Raw genomic sequence first — 19,069 nt, 5'->3', positions numbered from 1 at the left:
GAATTGGGCTGTGAACCTTAAGGTCAGCAGTTCGAAACTACCAGCTGCTCCGCGGGAGAAAGATGAGGCTTTCTACTCCCGTAAAGATTTACACCCTTGAAAACCCTGTACAGGGTCCCTATGGGTTGGAACCGACTCGACGGCACTTAACAACAACAACAACAACACCTTGTAGTTAGCAGTTCAGTGCTTATCCAACAGTGTCACACCAGGACTCCTTAAGTGATATCCAATTAGTTACCAAATATGGGTGGTTCCATGTCATTCTTCAAAGACACGGAAAATAAGTTTAAACATCGCATTTGTGTAAAATATTTTCTTGAGAGCATAACATACTGGAATAAAGAGGTAGGTTTACATGAAGAGACTTTATGGGCCTATTCCTTGACATGTTTATTTTTGCTGTGAAAACTGTACAATCATACACCATCAGGACTGCCTCAGACTTTTCCAATATAACTATGTTCAATAAAGGACCACTTAATCTTAGCTGAAAGGAGCTCTGGTAGTGTAGTGGGGTATGATTAGGGCTGCTAACCTCATGGTCAGCAGTTTGAAACTACCAGCTGTTCTGTGGGAGAAAAATGAGGCTTTCTGCTCCCATAAAGATTTGTTGTTGTTGTTGTTAGGTGCCATCGAGTTGGTACCAACTCATAGTGACCTTACGCACAGCAGAACAAAACACTGACCGATTCTGGGCCAACCTCATTATAGTTGCCATGAAGATTTACAGCCTCTGAAACCCTGTACAAAGTCCCTAAGAGTTGTGGCTGACTCCTAGTACATAACCACCACCTCCACCAATCTTAGCTGAAGCTTGCTCTCTTTAAACACGTATTTTATTTTCAAATTTTAATCTTATACATGATAATTCTTGGTAATTCTCATCCATCTCTGAAATGGCTATGTACTCCAAATGGTATAGCTATATTACAAAATTAAAATCACATTATGAAAGTTACTATAATAACATTAGCAGAAGATTGCTAAAACCCAGTAATTTAAGGGCAGATAATTTGGTGTTTTACCTAAATATTTATTTTCCTTGTAAGTATGTTACTTGGAATAATTCCACAATGACATAGTTCCCATATTTTGGCACACAATGATTGCTTGGCTAAAATCTCTGAGACTAAATTATTCAAGTGCTTACTCTAGGTTTTTTGGGGTTTTGTTTTTTTAAAGACCTTTCAGATGTATCAGCCAATATGAAGATGAAAGTTTCAGGCAACTTTTGTGTCCAAATAAATTTAAATTATGTAAAATTCTATAATCATAATTAGTAAAGATGTTGGTCTAGTTATAGATTTTACATCGAAGTGGTAGGATAAAGGGAGAAATTACAATTTTATTGAAGCTTATATTTCAAAAGATATAAGAAAAATCCAAAAGATCCATAAGAAAATAAGTAAAAAAGTATTGCTACCAGGGTTCTTGTATGTTGTTGTTGCTGTTAAGTGCTGCTGAGTCCGTTCTAACTCATAGAGACTCATAGGGTTCGAGGACCATCTGGTGGGTTTGAAATGCTGACCTTGCAGTTAGCAATCCAGTGCCTATCCTACAGCACCACAGTAGGTTCTTGTATGCAAATCTCTATGTGCGTGTTTGATTTATAGTTCAGCTAAATTAAAAGTACTGTCTGTAGTCACTTGAGTGAGTTTATACATTTTTCCAAAGTATCATATACATTATGATCCAAAATCAACTAAATAAGATTATTGTGTTTGGATTCTTCACTATGGGTCCCATGTAATAATCAGAATGGAGTCCTGGTGTGGTGCTGTAAGATAAGCACTGGACTGCTACTCTTAAGGTCAGCAGCTCAAACCTACCAGCTGCTCCTTGGAAACCCTAAGCAGGGTCGCTATGAGTCAGAACTGACTCAACGGCATTTAATAATAATAGTCAGATATGTCTTCAGAGTATAGAAAATGATTCTGAATTGTAAACACTACTGAAAGCTATGTGACTGTCTCATGAATCTTCATGAAATCATACATTTGAGAAAATCTAATACTTAACAAACATTACTTTTATAAAAAGAAAGGAAAAATAAATAAAGCTGTTTTTAGTTAACAAAAAAAAAAATAGGGTAAGAAGCAGAAGCAAATCTACGTTATTTTATTTATCAGTGAATATAATGCTTTACTTCAAAGGCAACATGAAGGTAATTCCTTTAAAGGTCATGATTTTAGAAGTTATCCATACTGCAATATACGTTTAGACTATTTTCTCCCTAACCAAACTAGTTCAGTCATTCAAGGTTTTTGCCATAGTTATGTTGTTGGGTTTTTTAAAATTTAGTTTTGCTTTTTAATATCTGCCATGTGTACCTCATGGCAGTATCTGTGATTAAAGTACAGCAAAACTAAATAGTTGTCTACTAAAAAAGACAAAGCAAGATACTCTATTTTGTTGATTTTTATAAACAGAACTTGTACCTATACATGACCAGGAGACTATGACTTTATATCTTCTTCTAAGTAAAGCACTATTGCTCTACTTCTAGTGATTGCTCATGTGTTAAGGGAAGAAGAAACATGGCAAAAGTATTTTATCAAGTTATCCTGAGTATGATCATTTAAACGCAGAGGAAAGGGGGGGTGGATTATCTATCTTTCATTGCCAATATTTATAGATTATAATTCTCTCATTCTTCAAAGAAATAAAGATCAAATTTATACACTGGCATTTGACAAATTGGAAAAAGAAGCTTTTTGAGTTGAGACATGAAACACAAATTTTTGTTTTTGTTCCTACTTACATGTCAAAAAATCAGTATAGGATACTGAGACTGTTATGGCCTGAGTTCAGATCCTGCTTTGCTAGGCTTTAGGCACATGGCCTTGGGCAAGACACTTAATTGTTTCATATTTCAGTCTCCTCTTTTATAGAATGGAGATAGTACTAGTTCTTGTAACACTGTTATCAGCTTTAAATGACTTTATGTAAGACACTTAGAATGATATATGGTATAAGTATCACTTAGCTTTATTATTATGCACACATTTGGAATAATTTAAGAATAAGAAAATGAACTTGAAGCAGAATTCACTAGTGCATTTCCTATTTGGAGACCTTAACAGATTACAGAATTCTGGCTTGACATAGCTGTGACATGTTTGAAGCTGAACTGAGAGTGAAGCACTCCGTAATCAGGTATATGCATCCTATGCCTGCCTGAATGCCCGGGACAGGAATAAACTTTTGCATTCCTGTGTTCATGCAGGGCTATTCCTAGATGGGGAGATCACTGTTGAAATTTATGGGGAATGTTTATTAATATATTGTTGTTGATATTAAGTGCCGTTGAATTGGTCACCACTCATAGAGATCCTGCATAGGCTTTCCAAGAAGCACCTGGTGGTTTTGAACCACCAAACTTGGGGTTAGCAGTCAAGTGCTTATCCTATAGCATCACACCAGATTATTGATTTATAGATTAAGTTAATATAAACTTTCCCTATAGCAGAAGTGCTCAGAGTTTCAGCAGTTCAAACCCACTAGCTGTTCTCAGAAACCCTATCCAGGGTTGCTATGAGTCAGAACTGACCCAATGGCACACAACAACAAAGCAACAACAACCTTTCAGTTTCTCCTATCCACACACCATTTCACTTTATCTATTGGCAAGGGTTGTATCCTGTGGAAAGTGATCATGCTACATTGAAGGAAACTTGAAAATTGAGATAGATGAATTTTTTGCTTATCTTGTTGTTGTTGTTGTCAGAAGCCATCGAGTCAGTTCTGATTCAGTGATCCTGTACAGAGTTTCTGAGGAGTGACTGGTGGGTTTGAACCACAGGCATTGCATTGCAATCCAACTTTACAGTCCAGTGCTTTGTATTACAGTACCAGACCAGGACTCGTAGATTGATGTAAAAGAAAGAAGTCAATTGATGGTAAATTGTTTTTGCTTTGACTTATTCTGTTTAGCATTTTCAAAGTTGTTTTCTGGTACAAGTATCTATGCAAATAGTGGCTTTCTAGATAATTTACTTTCTTCACATTTCTTTAGCTTATAATTCAGTATACCTATTCTGAAATCAGTTCCTTCTAAGGTTCAGAAAGCAGTTTGATTACCTACTTTTATAGTTTTTATGGTGGTGGTTGTTAAATACCGAGTTGGTTCCAAGTCAGTGATCCTGTATAGGTTTTCCAAGGCTGTAAATCTTTGAGGAAACAGAAAGCATCCTGTTTCTCCTGAAGAATTTGTAGTTTGCAGTACAGTGCTTATCCTACAGAACTCCAGGGATTAAAAACAAAACAAAACAAAAAACTTCACGTAATTACTTTAGGAAGCATACTTAGTTTATTGAGGGGCCTTAAGATACAATTTGGAGTCCTGGTGTGGCACTGAGGGCTGATGCACTGGACTGCAAGGTCGGTTTGAACCAGAAGATTGATGGTTCAAGCTTAGCAGCTCCTCAGAAACCCTAAATAGAGTCTATATGAGTCAGAACCAGCTTGACAGCACTCAACAACAACAGCAACAAGATACAATTTGGACTCTTGGTCTGGCACTGTAGGATTAGCACTGGGCTTCAAACCACAAGGTCGGCAGCTCAAACCCACCAGCTGCTCCTTGAAAATCTTATACTGGGTCACCATTAGTCAGTATTGGCTCAACAGCACTTAACAAGAGCAACAAGCTACAATGTTGTTGTTGTTGTTGTTGATATGTGCCCTGGAGTTGATATGTGCCCAGACTCATAGCGACTCTGCGGAGGGTTTCCGAGGCTGTAAATTTTTACGGGAGCAGAAAGCCTCATCTTTCTCCCGCAGAACCACTGGTACTTTCAAACTGCTGACCTTGCGGTTCACAGCCCGATTTGTAACCACTACACTACCAGAGCTCCTTAGAAGCTACAATAGAAGGTTCAAATGACAGACCTTTTCCTAGTACAACTCTCAGATCCCTGTTTGTGCACCAGCCCTTCTTTCCTCCCTCTCTCTATATCTCCCTTTCTTTTCTACCTTTTTCTCTACACTTTATTCTTTTTGCATTCCTTCTCTCTTATTTTATTTTCTTTATTTTGTCTCATTTATTTTGTCCAGTTGGTCATCCATTATATATCACCCATGTCTCTTGTATGTACCTACCAATTCATCTATTTATGTTACTTCAAAAATGATTCCACCTTCTCATAAATTTCTGTTTGACTGTTGGCAGTTATAGTTCATTCTGGGCTCATAGTTTCTGCTGCTTGTACAAAAGTGTCTATTTGCTTTTCTGCACTGTCTGTGAACCACTGCCATCAAAAGTATAATCTAATCATTAGAGAGATTATTTATAATGTATTATAATCAATACCTAAAATTTATTCACTAGATTGTTAAAAAAGAAGTAAAACAGCTGCAGTTTTTTTTCAGAATTTTACATGGATAGTTTTAAATTCAGGGTTGATTTACACTTATATGCATCTGTATTATTCTCTTACACTTTCCCCTTCATTTGATTTCATTCAGTGGTAGGTTATCCAAATAGCTGAAATGAAAGGTCAGTCAATATTGGGATATAAAACTATGTTAACTTATTTCAACGTAAGTCTATGGGGTATAAATGAATTCGTTTAAAATCACAGTTCTAAAAGATGCCAAAGTATTGCCAAGTGAAATACACAGTATAGTTTGCATCTGCTTTTGTAAGAAGAAAAGTTGTTGAATTAAATGATAAATATGGCATTTTTTAGATAAAGATTTAACATTTCTGATTCCCATTTAAAGTAGAGATGGAAAACAGACACCTGATAATAAACTTTTTAAATACTTGTTTGTTTGTTTGTTTAAATTTCAGCTTTTCTTTCTTTAAATCCAGATGGGAGGGCTTCCTAGAAAAAATGTATGTATGCCTTGTTTCTCTGCTGTTCCTATTCTTCGTGTCCATCTGTTTAGCCCTAACAACCTTTGAGATCATGAGTGGTATTTAGGTTTGTGGGTGCATAGTTCATTTGAGACTGCATTTCAGCATCCATACCTGTATAAACAACTCGACGGCACTTAACAACAACACCTGTATTCATAAATACATTTCTCATATTTCACTGAGTCATAGAAAACCACTTTTAAAAATGTGACAAAAATCGAAATGACAGCAAACGATTTCAACATTTAAAAAAATTCCACATGTGTAAGTGATATAAGGACTCTTGGTGTAGTGCTGTAGGATCAGCACTGGACTGTGAACTACAAGGTTGGCAGTTCAAATCCACCAGCTACTCCTTGGAAACACTATAGAACATTGCTATGAGTCTGAACCAACTCAATGGCACTTAACACCAAGTGATATAGAATGCTTTGAAATACCACAAAGTTCTTCTTTTGTCAAGACATTATGTTGAATCCTTAAAAACAAAGCAAAACAAAAAACCAGAGTCTCATAGGGCATTATTTTAGCTGAAAATCCTTTGAGCTACAACAAAGTATGTTTTTTGTTTTTCTCTTTTTGGGTAAAGAATGATTGATGTGTTTTGAACATAAAGTCAAATTTAGATATGACTTTATAAAGTAAGTGTATACATTTATCATGTTATTAAATTTTCTGGTTCCTATTTTAAGCGTCGTTCATATGGACTTTTTTGTCTGCACAGGACATGATACATTTGTAGGGATAATCTTGCATCAATTAAAAGGTAATCCCAAGTGTTCCTAAATGCATAGGGAATTCTATAAAAGTAAATTGTAAATATCCTCTCCTGTAAAACATCTTTTGTTTTAAAAAGGATCAATACATGTAAGGGAAATGACCATTCATATATAAAACAGACAACTGAGAAGTTGTAGTTGAAAGTTATGCTTTGAAATATTGGGGTCGATGGGTGTATGCAGCTGCTATCATAATGAAGGAATTTTCTTTCATATTTCCTTGTTCAGCATCTTTGAAATAGGGATCATTAAAGAGAGTTTTATTTAGATTCTCTATAAGCTTATTGGCAAAGGAAAGAAGGAAAAATTTTCACAGAAAGCATTATCCTTTAAAAGAGAAAATCATGATTTGTCATTCATTCTGAAGTATATCTGTTGAGTAAATCCATTTTCACCTACTTACACCAAAAACAAAAAAAGGCAGAAGTGAAGAAAACTGATTACATGATCCATACGCATATCTAATAAAATAGCAATGTGCACTTTCTGACAAGCTTATTCATAATGCATTCTGATAGAAAATTCTATTTGCCAGTCTCAGCAGGAAAAGCAGGCTTTTTAAGGAGAGCTTTTATTTCAAGACTATCACCTAAATAACAATTACAGGCAAAAATAGGGATAAATCATGGGGCGTGGGGGTCGGGGAGAGGACAATTTAGAAATTCTTATGAAAGTTCGCAATCCAGTTTGTGCCCTGTTATTTGATTTAACAAATTAATCCTGATAATCCTGTTTGAAGTTCACTGTTTGCAGGATGGGTTATAAAGAACAAAGTCTAACCGATCGCCCCAGGAGATTAGTTTCCAGAGATGTTCTATTCTGCTGAGAGTTAGTCTCCAATGGCCACTTTTTACTTCTTCCCTGGCTAAGGGAATTCGTTAATATCTGGAGAATAGACTTAAATAAAACCATTGTCTCAACCAGCAGGTTTATGCAACCATCCTGAAATGTTTTAATTATTGTTTTCTTTTCCTTTTTAATTAAGAGACCAGAGGTCAAGCAAGCCCACTGAGAACTGATCACAGCCTCTGTAGAAATTTCATGGAAACCCTAATGATTGGATTTGCTGTTTCCTCTTTTGTTTTGCAGAACAAGAAGAGTGTGTTAATTGCACAGATGAATGCCGAGTGCTTGGTCATTCTGACAGGTGTTGGATGCCACAGTTTCCTGCAGCCAATCAAGCTGAAAATGCAGATTATCGCACAAATCTCTTTGTACCCACAGTGGAAGCTAATGTTGAGACTGAGACTTATGAAACTGTGAATCCCACCGGGAAAAAGACATTTTGTACATTTGGAAAAGACAAGCGAGAGCACACTATTCTCATTGCCAATGTTAAACCTTATTTAAAAGCCAAACGTGCCCTGAGCCCTCTCCTCCAAGAGGTCCCCTCAGCATCCAGCAGCCCAACCAAGGCATGCATTGAGCCTTGCACCTCAACTAAAGGCTCTCTGGATGGCTGTGAAGCAAAACCGGCAGCCCTGGCTGAAGCAAGCAGCCAGTACTTGCCCACTGACAGTCAGTATCTGTCTCCCAGTAAGCAACCAAGAGACCCTCCCTTCATGGCATCTGATCAGATGGCAAGAGTCTTCGCGGATGTACATTCCAGAGCCAGCCGGGATTCCAGTGAGATGGGCACTGTTCTTGAGCAACTTGACCACCCCAACAGGGATCTGGGCAGAGAGTCTGTGGATGCTGAGGAAGTCGTGAGAGAAATTGATAAGCTTTTGCAGGACTGCAGGGGAAATGACCCTGTGGCTGTAAGAAAGTGAGGAGGAGAGAGAGAGAGAGAGAGAAAAAAAAAAAAAGGCATTGGCATTTTCTTGTCTCTTCTGTTGATTTAAAAATTATCCCTCCTGGTGACAACTCATTTTGCAGGGATGAAGAAAGACCAATGCTGCTTTAAGGCTTTTAGTGAACATCTGAAGTGCCCACAAGTATGTTCTTTTCACTGCTGTTTCTTTTTCAGAGATAACAATGGTTTTGTTTTGACCAAACTTATATTAGGAAAGAGTTAATGATCCTTAAAGAGGAAAGAAAAAAAAAAAAGAGAGAGAGAGAAGAAAAAGGAGAGAAGAAAAAAGGAGGATGAGGAGTCGAATTACCTTTTGACAATCTGTTAGGAAGGTATGCAGTGTGAGAATTGAAGTATTTCTGATCACTCTGAGACTGTCCTCCGTGATTCATGCTGACTTAACTGTTTACCTATAAACCCCATACAAAGCAGGGTCATCATTTGTGATCTGTGGTGGATTTCTAGCAGTCATCACAGGCCTCTACTGAAAGTCCCAAAAGACCTTGCAGTAGTCCAAGCTACACCAAACATTAACACATATTTGTGGTAAACATTTCTGTATAAAGTTACCTGCCACACATAGAAACACAAAGAACATTCCATTATCATTAGTCAAAAAGAAAAAAAAAAAATCCTGGTCATTTGTAATGCATACACCTCATGTTGTATAAGAGTTAAATGTAAAAAGATATAGTCCATTTTGTCCTGCACACACATAGACTGATTCACTTCATAGGGAGAAGAAGAAAATTTCAAGATTTAAAATGTCTATTTAGCATTTTAGTGTCCAACAAAGACTTAAATAATGGGATATGTTTTTAACTTGACATCGGAGAATTTTGAATCGTAGTTGTCATCGAATGGTAATATTCAGAGAAAACTAACAGGATTGATGTTTTCTAATCATTTGTGGACACTAAAATAGCTCAGGAAAGTGAAATATCTTAGACATTTACAAATCATAGGACCATTTAAATGTGCAAATGTAAGAAGATTCAATGTGTTTACATCAAATGACATATTTTTATTGATTTATTGCAGATTCCGTGCATATGAGCCAAATTGTTGAGTGTATAAGAGCTATATTGTGTATTTTATTAAATTAATATATAGTTGTGTTGCAAAAATCTTTGGGCTTATATTGTAAATGGCAAGTGTTGCCTCGGTAGCTGTCGAACTCTATGAGTTTTGTTTTTTCCTGCTTCCTTTTCCCCATGGAGTGTGGGAAGCAGTGCCTCAGAGCAAAGTCTCTTGTTTAATGTATAGTCTACCAAGTACTACAGTACATAATCTGTTCAAAATGTGTTTGAGTGAGCTAATGAAGCTAACTGAAAGGTCAAAAAATACATCCGTCAGTCATGGTTATGTGCAAGTCTTTGTAGAAGCTTTTATTAAAGTCATGCTAAATTACAAGAATTACATTTGTACCAGTACCTGAAACTTCCTCATGTTTTTTTCAATAACACATACAGCCTTTGCCTATGTAGATATCATACCTTGATTAATTTGCAAAAGTATCTGAAGTGATTTGAGATGTGTGTTTCCATTATATTTCAAAAACATGAAAATGCTTTAATGCATGTGTGGTACCAGCACTGTTTACTTGCATTGTGTAGTGTTTTTCAAGAGGTCTGGGTCTTAACAAAATTGTTTTTCCTGTTTTTCAACGCTCTTCTGCCTCTTTTTGTTGGCGTCCTTTGAGAACAATACACCTTCTTTTCTTTCATTTGGTGGCACCTATTCTGTGACATTTAGCAAGTTTCAAGCTTACTTCCATATGAGGCTAGGAAACCTCAAATTTCAGGAATTGGAAAAAATAAAATTAGCACTTGCTGAAGTAGCAGCAGATGGGGAAATGCCTTGATTGACATTTTCCTTCAGCATTTAAAATTTTTGGCATTTTACAGCTTCATGACAAACAGTTTCAAGCCCATACCTAGAAAATGTGGTGTGGCACTTCAATAAAGGCTGTTCGTACACTGGAGCAGGAAAATGCATTATTTGTAAACTAGTGGAGAATTCTGTGCCTTCTTTTCTGGCCACCAAGCCAGTGTAGAAACAGCATAAATGTCATAAAATCCTTATATTAAAAATGAAAGCAAAAACAGAAACAAACATAGAACTGAACTGAATTAAGTTTTGTAATTTCAAACCTCAAAAAATTCGACTGAAAACATTTCTGTCAAATGCCGTCAAGATTTTAGACTGTACCTCACTTGCAACACTGCTTTGAGAGGGAAGAGTGGACAACTCCCATCAGCCTTATTCTCTTGAGAACTGTATTTGGTTCCTAGTAACAGCCTTTCCAAAGCTCTACTCTTGGTTTTTATTCTTCGTAAAATGTTTAAATTAGAAAAGAAGGGATCTTGTACATGTGAAATCTAACTGACTCTCTATATTTTGGACAATTTATGTATCTGAAATGTGTTGTCTCTGTTATATGATGTTATTTTTGCCAGGAGACTTCAGGTTGATTTAGCTTGATAGCTGAAATTTGATGGAAAGCTGATTTCCATTTAGTTGTACCAAGTGTTGCCTCTCTCTTACTAGACAGATAGCCACTTAGAAAAATCTAAGGCAGTATGTAAATGACACAAACTAAGAGAGTAGGGTTTATTTTTAAAAACATCTTACTGCTGAGTAGCCAGTTGTTCAATTTATTATATGTGTCTGAAGACATTAAAACACCATAAGATTTTAAGAATCCGTTGTGCCAATGTGTGAGGGATTTACCTTTAGGCTTTCTGTTACCAGTGATTTACTATTGCTAGCTGTTTAACACTTTACCTACATTTAGTAGTGATTATTATTTATTTACAAGATGGTGGTAATTCAGCAGTTAGGACTCTAAAGCTTTTATTGTTGAGTTGAAGGAATCTTGTTTTTATTCATTTGGCTAGCAACTGCCTTTATCACAGAACTCTGGTGCTTGGTTTCCAAGGAAGCCTTATGAAATGCCAAAATCACATCTTTGGGGAGCAACTTGCCTGAGTGGGTGATGCATGAGCAAACAGTGAGATTTGAAGTGGTATCAGCATAATTTACAATATGAAAATATTGTCTTATATCACAAACCCCCAAGAAAACCACACCCACAATAAATAATTGCTAACACTTGGTCTTTTACAAAGTCTTAAAATAACTGAGCATAAGCACAAAAAAAGAGAGTCAATTCTGGAATTTTAGTCAGAAACCCAAAGCTCCAGCAATTGTTTACTGATGAACTCCTGAAGAATTTATTAACAAAATAATCTTTTCTTTGAATGTTAAAGGTGAATAATTATTTTATCAATTAAAATAGTGAGAATCAGTGTTAGTCATACTTATACCAAAGTAAACATTAAAGAGACATATCATGCAATTTCAAAGAATGTTTTCATGTTATTTCCTAACCTGACTGACTTACCCACATTGCAGGCAATATGCAAAGATTGGCTCACTACTCCATAAATTAATTGAATTCTGGGTTGGGAAATTGACTTGTTTTGTTTTCTTAAATTAGCTGAGATCTTGTAAAACATGACTTTCCTTTAAAGGATCTAGACATTGCTCAATTTAAAAAATTACATCATAAACAAAATTCATGTAGTCACAGAGCAGTATGCTTTATTAGAACCATGTTAAAAGCTGTTTCTTGCCTAATGGAGTAGAAGTTGCTGAGGTCAACAAGTAGACGGAGGTCTGACATAATATACACCCACTCATTGTTATCTAATTATATTCTTTTGACAACAGACAGCATTTATCAGAACATTAATTCAAATGAGAGTTTTGGCTATGAAGATGTGTTTTTTTGAAGCGTAATTGAATGAGACCTGATTGAAGTCTGACTTTCCTGGCCCTAGTGTTTTTTGCAGGTTGGCTATTCCCATTTATCAGCCCCCTCACTCCATAAGGTTCTTAGCTGCACCAAGCAATTGGTGAACAAGGACAACAACAAAAGCAGCATACATTGTATGGATTTATCTCAACGCTATTGTTTAATGGCTGTGTTAATGTGACCTATCTGGAAAATGAGGACTCCGAATAAAAAGCTATTACTAATAGTGGCGTTGCCTTCCCTTGCATTCATTAACACAGAAGTGATGTGTTTACACACTGGTGCATACCACAGGGACCCTGATCATCATTATTTTGAAAAAGAGACTGTGAATTCACAATTGTTATTTTGCAATTTATCTATTTGCTTGCAAAAATTAGATTAAAAATTAATAATGTCACTGTTGTTTCAACAGGAATGGGTTAGGAATCTTTTTGGTAGCTTGGATAAGTTGGCTTTTCAAATAATTACCATGGGGGGACCTTAGCCTAATAGTGCTTTTGACTTTTAATGTTCACAGATAAACTGCGTACATATTCCCAAAGGACCTCAGACAAGTTCATATATAAATCCACTCATATTCTTATACGGCTGGTGAAAGTATATACTCACAAATGCTGTTTTGAAGTAAACATATGCTTACTATGACATTGTAGCATAATAAAACTCATTCAACCAGGAGCCCTGCTAGCATAGTGGATTATGAGCTGGACTGCTAACTGAAAGGTCAATGGTTTGAATCTAGCAACAGCTCAACATGACAAAGATGAGGTTTCCTGTTCCAGTAAAGATTTACAGCCTTGGAAACCTTATATAGGGTCACTATGAGATGGAACCAACTGGATGGCACACAATCACCACCACCACCTACTCATTCAGCATGTACCTATTGAATTCTTGCTTTGCGTTTGCCTTGGCACTGTGGGATAAGAACTGGACTGCTGATTGCAAGGTCAGCAGTTCAAATATGAGGTTTTTCTGCTTCCGTACAGATATATAGCCTCGAGAACCTTACACACAGGATCACTGTGAGTCGATATCAATTTGATGGCAATGGGTTTAATTTTTATTGTGCCCCAGAAGTAAACAATAAACAAGGATGGTGTTTGAATCACAGGGGAGAAACAAATAATACTCTATAAATTGGATTTGGTTATTTGCATTTTTCTTCTTGGGTACCCAGAGATCCCACACTTCTGCAATCTCATTCTCAGCAGGTGACTTCTCCCAAATTCCAGACCAACATCATTTTCTTCCTGTTGAGTTTTTTTTTATTTATTCAGCTTGTTTATTCTTCTTCTGAATCAAGCACAGTATACATCAAGAAGAGTGCATTGCACTTCCATATTTAACAAGATCTACATGGTATGGGCTTATTGTAATATACTAAATAACTTACTTGTTAATTTTTTTTGCTCACTTTAGTGCTGATGTTTTTGTTTTCATTCTTGAGCACCACTTACTTGTCAGGAGTTATACAAGGAACTTAAATGACAAAAAAAAAAAAAAAAAAAAAAAAAACTAAACCAACTATGCCAATTGTGTTTTTCCTTCAGAGAACACCTAGTTCATGTTTAGGTGATATATACTAATATCTGTTTTATGTTGCTTTGCTACCTGCTTCTTTGATATTACTACATTTTCACAATGAAAGTAATTTCACTTAAAAGAATATCAAAACCCATTTGTCTAACATGCTATTCACTAATTTTGAATGAAGGCAGATCAAGCTGTTCCTTTTTTTTTGTTTTGAGAAGCTTATGACCAATGTTGAAGGAGCATTGGGTTTTTAGATAAAGAACCTAAACTGGACATGTTGTAACCAGGAGAAAGTCAATGACTTTCTGTCAAAGAAATACTGAAGTCCCTCAAATTATGTTTGTTTATTATTTTTTTAAAAGTAGTTTTGCCTATGAAATAAAATTATTTGACAGTATTAGAGAATAGTTCTTTGTAGAATGCAAAGAGAATAGATTCTTAAAGGTCGCTGTTGAATCAATATGGCACACAGTTATAGATCAGCAAACTAACGGACCAGCTTCAAATTCTTTATTACATAATTTTGAAGATGGTTGCACATGATTCACCAAGGAAATATATCATTTTCTGTTCATTTTAGACACTAACAGTTCTGGATAACTCATTCTACAGTAATGACTAAATTCCTAAATGTCTAATAAAATACATTTTGTTATGATTTATGTTTTTAAATTCCAGTTTCCTAAAGTTGCATAACTCAACCAAATTATTCACTAACATTTTTTAAAGATTGGAGAAAAAAAGAACCAAATTTGGAAACATCCATTTGTTTCTCTTCAATGTTTACCAACTTGGCACTCAACATTGCTTGAATTATATTTTTTGCTTATTTCCCTGAGTTTGCAGCATCAGTCTAGTTAATGGACAGAATAGTTCAGAGACCTAAATTAATACCTATGATTTCTGTTTTTAAGGAACTTTCGAATAGAAAACTTTAACAAACATGCAAAACATTGCAGAGTTAAGGAATCTGAAGCTCAGAAAGACAATAGTTTAATCTAAGGTAAATTACTTGATAAATTTTAAACCCAAATTTGAACTGTAAGTCCATATCCTGTGAGTGAATTCATATTTGTGAAGTCAGCAATCTTGCCAAAATTAATATCTTGCCTTCCTATCATCTGAAACTTAACTATTGAAAAGAATTTTTCAAAGTATACTACTAATATGTTTTCCCTTCATAGACTTTAGATTATCTGTTTGGTTGTGGCTTATAACCTGGTAGTAAATTCTTTGATAAACAGAGTACAGGACTTACTGTGGCCTCCAAACAAATGAAAACTATTTTTTTTTAGTATTAAACATTGTCTCTTTCTCAGTATTAACCTTAACTTTCCACTGTCATCTATTTAAAAATTTCACCTCACTGGTGACACAGCTTAAAAAAAAAAAAGGGTGGGGCTTTAAAATTTTCCAATGAACCCTTCATTCTCACTCAGAGATAAACATGTAATTCAATTCCTCTACATTATGCATATTTCATATACTACAATAATAAGATTGCTAATTGGTTTCTTGGGAAATACTTCACAAACTCTAGTAGTATTGAAGAAACATTTAAAATACTGCACCCATACATATAGGTTAATATTCATGCACCGAGGTATTAATTCTGTTACTGTCAAATCAATTCCTACACATAGTAACCATGAGAGTGAGTTTCGAAAGCTAGTATCTCAAAAATAAAACATAAAAAAAGATGGAGGAGATTTAAGCAGCAACAATATGGCTGACAGACGTGTAACAATTTTTTTTTTTCTTTTAATGTTTTGTTTCTTGTACATTGGGTAACAATTCTGACGCATTGCAACCTGATAAGACAGAGCAGAATTGCTCCATAGGGCTTCTGAAACTAAATCTCTATGGGAGCAGGCAGCTTCATGTATTTCCAAGGTGAGGATGGTGGGTTTGAACCATAGACCTTGTGGTTAGCAGTGCAACACTTAATCCATTGAGCCACCACCAGGGCGAGAAAGCCCAGTGCCATGGAGTTAACTCACCCTAAATTTTAAAAGGCCCATAAATAAGCTTTAGCATTCTTATTTTTAACACTAATGGGTTCTTTAATGTTTTGGAAATCTAAACTGAAACAGGCAAAGTACTCATTTTATTGATTGATATGCTAAATATCTCAGTAAAATTTCTTCAGTAGTACTGAATAATTTTTTTAAAAAATATTTTTTCCTGCACTTTGAAAAACTATAACTGCAGTTGCAAAATGATGTCTTTAATACTTTATGATATGAGTTTTTTCAACTTTAATTCTATCCTTTCCTTTTTAATACTCACTTTTTGTCCATATCTCTTTATTAAAGTAATATTTAAACACTCTATCATGTTTCATCTGCTGTTTCCCATGTGACTACTCTTATTTTCATATCAATTTTCTATCAATACCAACTGAATATTATATAAATTTTAAGCTTTTTTTTCCCTATTGAAATAGTCCTCACATTTCTACATGATTAGATAGATATTTTATGAAGGTACTTGTGGCTTACCCTATAATTACATAAAGTGGAAATTTTCCATATTGCTTTTTATTAACCAATAGAAAAATTTAGCTGTAATCTACATGAAGTGTTACAGCTCACAAAACACATAACAAACTGTACCACAAAATCAAACCTAACCTACTGTTTTCCTGTAGATTTTAACTCATAGTGCCCCTTTAGGACATAGTCTCTAAGTTTTTAGAGAAGCAGACTGCCACATGTTTCTTCTGCAACTGGTGGGTTTGAACCCCCAACCTTTCAGTTAGCAACTGAGTACATTAACTGCTACATCACTCATGGGTGGTAAGTGCTGTCAAGTGAGTTCCAACTCATAATGACGCTGTATAGGCTTTCCAAGGCTGTAAATCTTTGTAGGAGCAGAAAGTCTCATCTTTCTCCAACAGAGCAGCTATTGTGCTTGAACCCCTGACCATGTAGTTCTCAATCCAGTGCTTATCTTACCATGTTCCCACTGCACCACTGTTGTTAAGTGCCTTCAAGCCAGTTACAACTAATAGTGACCCTGTATATGAATTCCAAGGAGCGACTGGTAAGTTTCACTGACCTTGTGGTTCAAACTGACCATATGGTCCTATGCCATATGTCACAGTGTCATAGCAGGATGCCACACCAGTACTGCTCCACTAGAGCTCCTAGATCATAAGAGAGGTACAGAAAGTCAGAGATTGGGGTGAGGGATCTTAAAGAGTCTTTTTGCATGAGTGACTAGAGGACTTAAACAAAAGAATGAAGTAGTGATAAAAAGTTAATTCTCATTAACTTTCATGATAAGTTAATTACCGCATGTGGCACTGTAGGATAAGCACTGGACTGCAAGATCAGTTTGAACCACAAGGTTGGCAATTCAAGCTCACCAGACACTCCTTGGGAACCCTGTATAGTTGCCATAAGTCAATGGTACTTAACAGCAAAAACAAATATAGTAATATATATTGTTTCAGTTCATATTATTACCCCTATATATTGTTGCTGTTGTTGTGTCATTGAATCAGTTCCAACCTATATCAACTCTATATAGGGTTTCCAAGGAGCAGTTAGTGAGCTTGAACCACCGACCTTGCATTTCAAACCAACCTTGCAATCTGGTGCATTAGCCCAACCTGTATATTAAGAAGTACTGATTTTAACATGTCATCATGTGAAATGTTGACTTTGACTGAAGATTAGGGAAATCACTTATCTCTGAGATTATTTGCATATGCTATCTCAATCTGTATTTCTTTTGTAACGTGTCCAAAAGTTTAATACTTATGTAGTTTATTTCTTTCATTTTGGACAACCACTAGAAATTTCTTCTCTGTTTATAAACCCGAGAACAAAAGCAAATGAATGTCTGAGTCAAATACGCCTTCTCTAGTTTGTTTTCTTCTTGAGAAAGTCACTTCCCAATTCAATTCAAGGATAATGTATAAAACGTGTCACATGGTTTTTGGATACATGCTACATGTTGATATGAAGGGGCTTCAAAAAATTTAAGAAAAATGGAATTAAAAGATAATGAAACTTTTCTACAATGTTTCCATTTGTTTTGCAAATGGAAAATATGTCTCTATGGAATTTAAAATGGAAATATTTACACAAATATCGCCTATGAGAAAGCAAAAGTTGCCATAGGCAATTTGTGTTGGGAAGGAAATAAGTAAGTAAGTGCTTCTTTGGAGAAGGTAGCGTTTGTATAGTTTTTAAGGTGGGATGGGATTTTGGCAGCAGAGATGCACAGGAAATAGATTCTGGAAGAAAAGGCCGGCAGCATGTGCAAAGACGTTTAAATAGGGTATTATCTGATTAGAACATAGTGGAAACTAGGGTTAGGTCAAGTTGGGGACTCTACCCATTGTTAGGTTTTGGAAATCTCACACAAAACCTTATTCCAAGGAAGGAGAGACCTGTATTAGGCTCACTAGCTTAGAAAATTTCTGATGAAGGCTTGCCAAGCTAAATGAGAATTCAGGAAAATAACACTAGGACAGCTTGCTTCTGCCTGGTGATCCATTCTTTATAAGATGCTGCTTAATAGCACCTTGTTCTTGGGTCAGGTCCAACAATCCAGAGGCAATGCCAACTTTGCTGAATCTTGCAATTCTGAGCTTCAAGCCTTCAGCAGAGTATTTATGTGCATGTCGCCAACTTCCCAGAAATAATTCTTCCTGTGAAATCTGTAATCATGTTTGAAGCATTGGGAGGAAAGGAGACTCTGAAGAGAAAGATGAAGACCAAGGTCATGGATGACTTTCATCCCTGAAAACTGACTTAAATTTTTCCGTATTCTTCAAGCATCTCCTGGAATCTGTTGTGTGAATTCTGTTTGGCAGAATAATTACATTCATGTGAATTGTGCTTGTTTGTATCCACTGTCTCATGACCCTTTGGACTGATTATAGATGCCTTATCTTTGGGTTTCTATAATATTCCATGCACAGTAACTTACAGTTTTTTTTATTGTTTTTGTTAAGTGCAGTCAAATTGGTTCTGACCCATAGTGACCCTATATAGGATTTCCAAGGCTTAAATCTTCACAGGAGCAGAAAGCCTCATCTTTCTCCTGTGGAACCACTGGTAGTATCGAACTGCTGACTGTGAGGTTGGCAGACCAGCTTGCAACCATAAGGGTCCCTGTGTTGTGGAAATGATTGAGTGCTCAGATACTAGTCATAAGGTTAGTGGTTCAAACCCACTCAGAGATTCCTCAGAAGAAAAGACTGGCTTTCTCAAAATCTGTCATGGGAATCCTATGGGGCACAGCTCTCCTATGCA

General features: G+C 35.9%; 1 protein-coding gene across 1 annotated transcript in view; it reads left to right on the top strand.

Annotated features, from left to right (window-relative positions):
- The window catches only part of PCDH17 (protocadherin 17), a 140,854-nt gene extending 132,437 nt beyond the window's left edge, over positions 1–8,417 (top strand). The window contains exon 4 of the mRNA XM_006837597.1: positions 7,735–8,417. Within this exon, the coding sequence (XP_006837660.1) occupies positions 7,735–8,417 (683 nt within the window). The remainder of the gene's footprint in view (positions 1–7,734) is intronic.
- The last annotated feature ends 10,652 nt before the right edge of the window (positions 8,418–19,069 follow it).

The sequence above is a fragment of the Chrysochloris asiatica genome, unplaced genomic scaffold (genome assembly GCF_000296735.1).
Source record: "Chrysochloris asiatica unplaced genomic scaffold, ChrAsi1.0 scaffold00022, whole genome shotgun sequence".
NCBI lineage: Eukaryota > Metazoa > Chordata > Mammalia > Afrosoricida > Chrysochloridae > Chrysochloris > Chrysochloris asiatica.
Note: the sequence above shows the minus strand (reverse complement) of the source record. Positions and strands in the feature narration are given on the sequence as shown.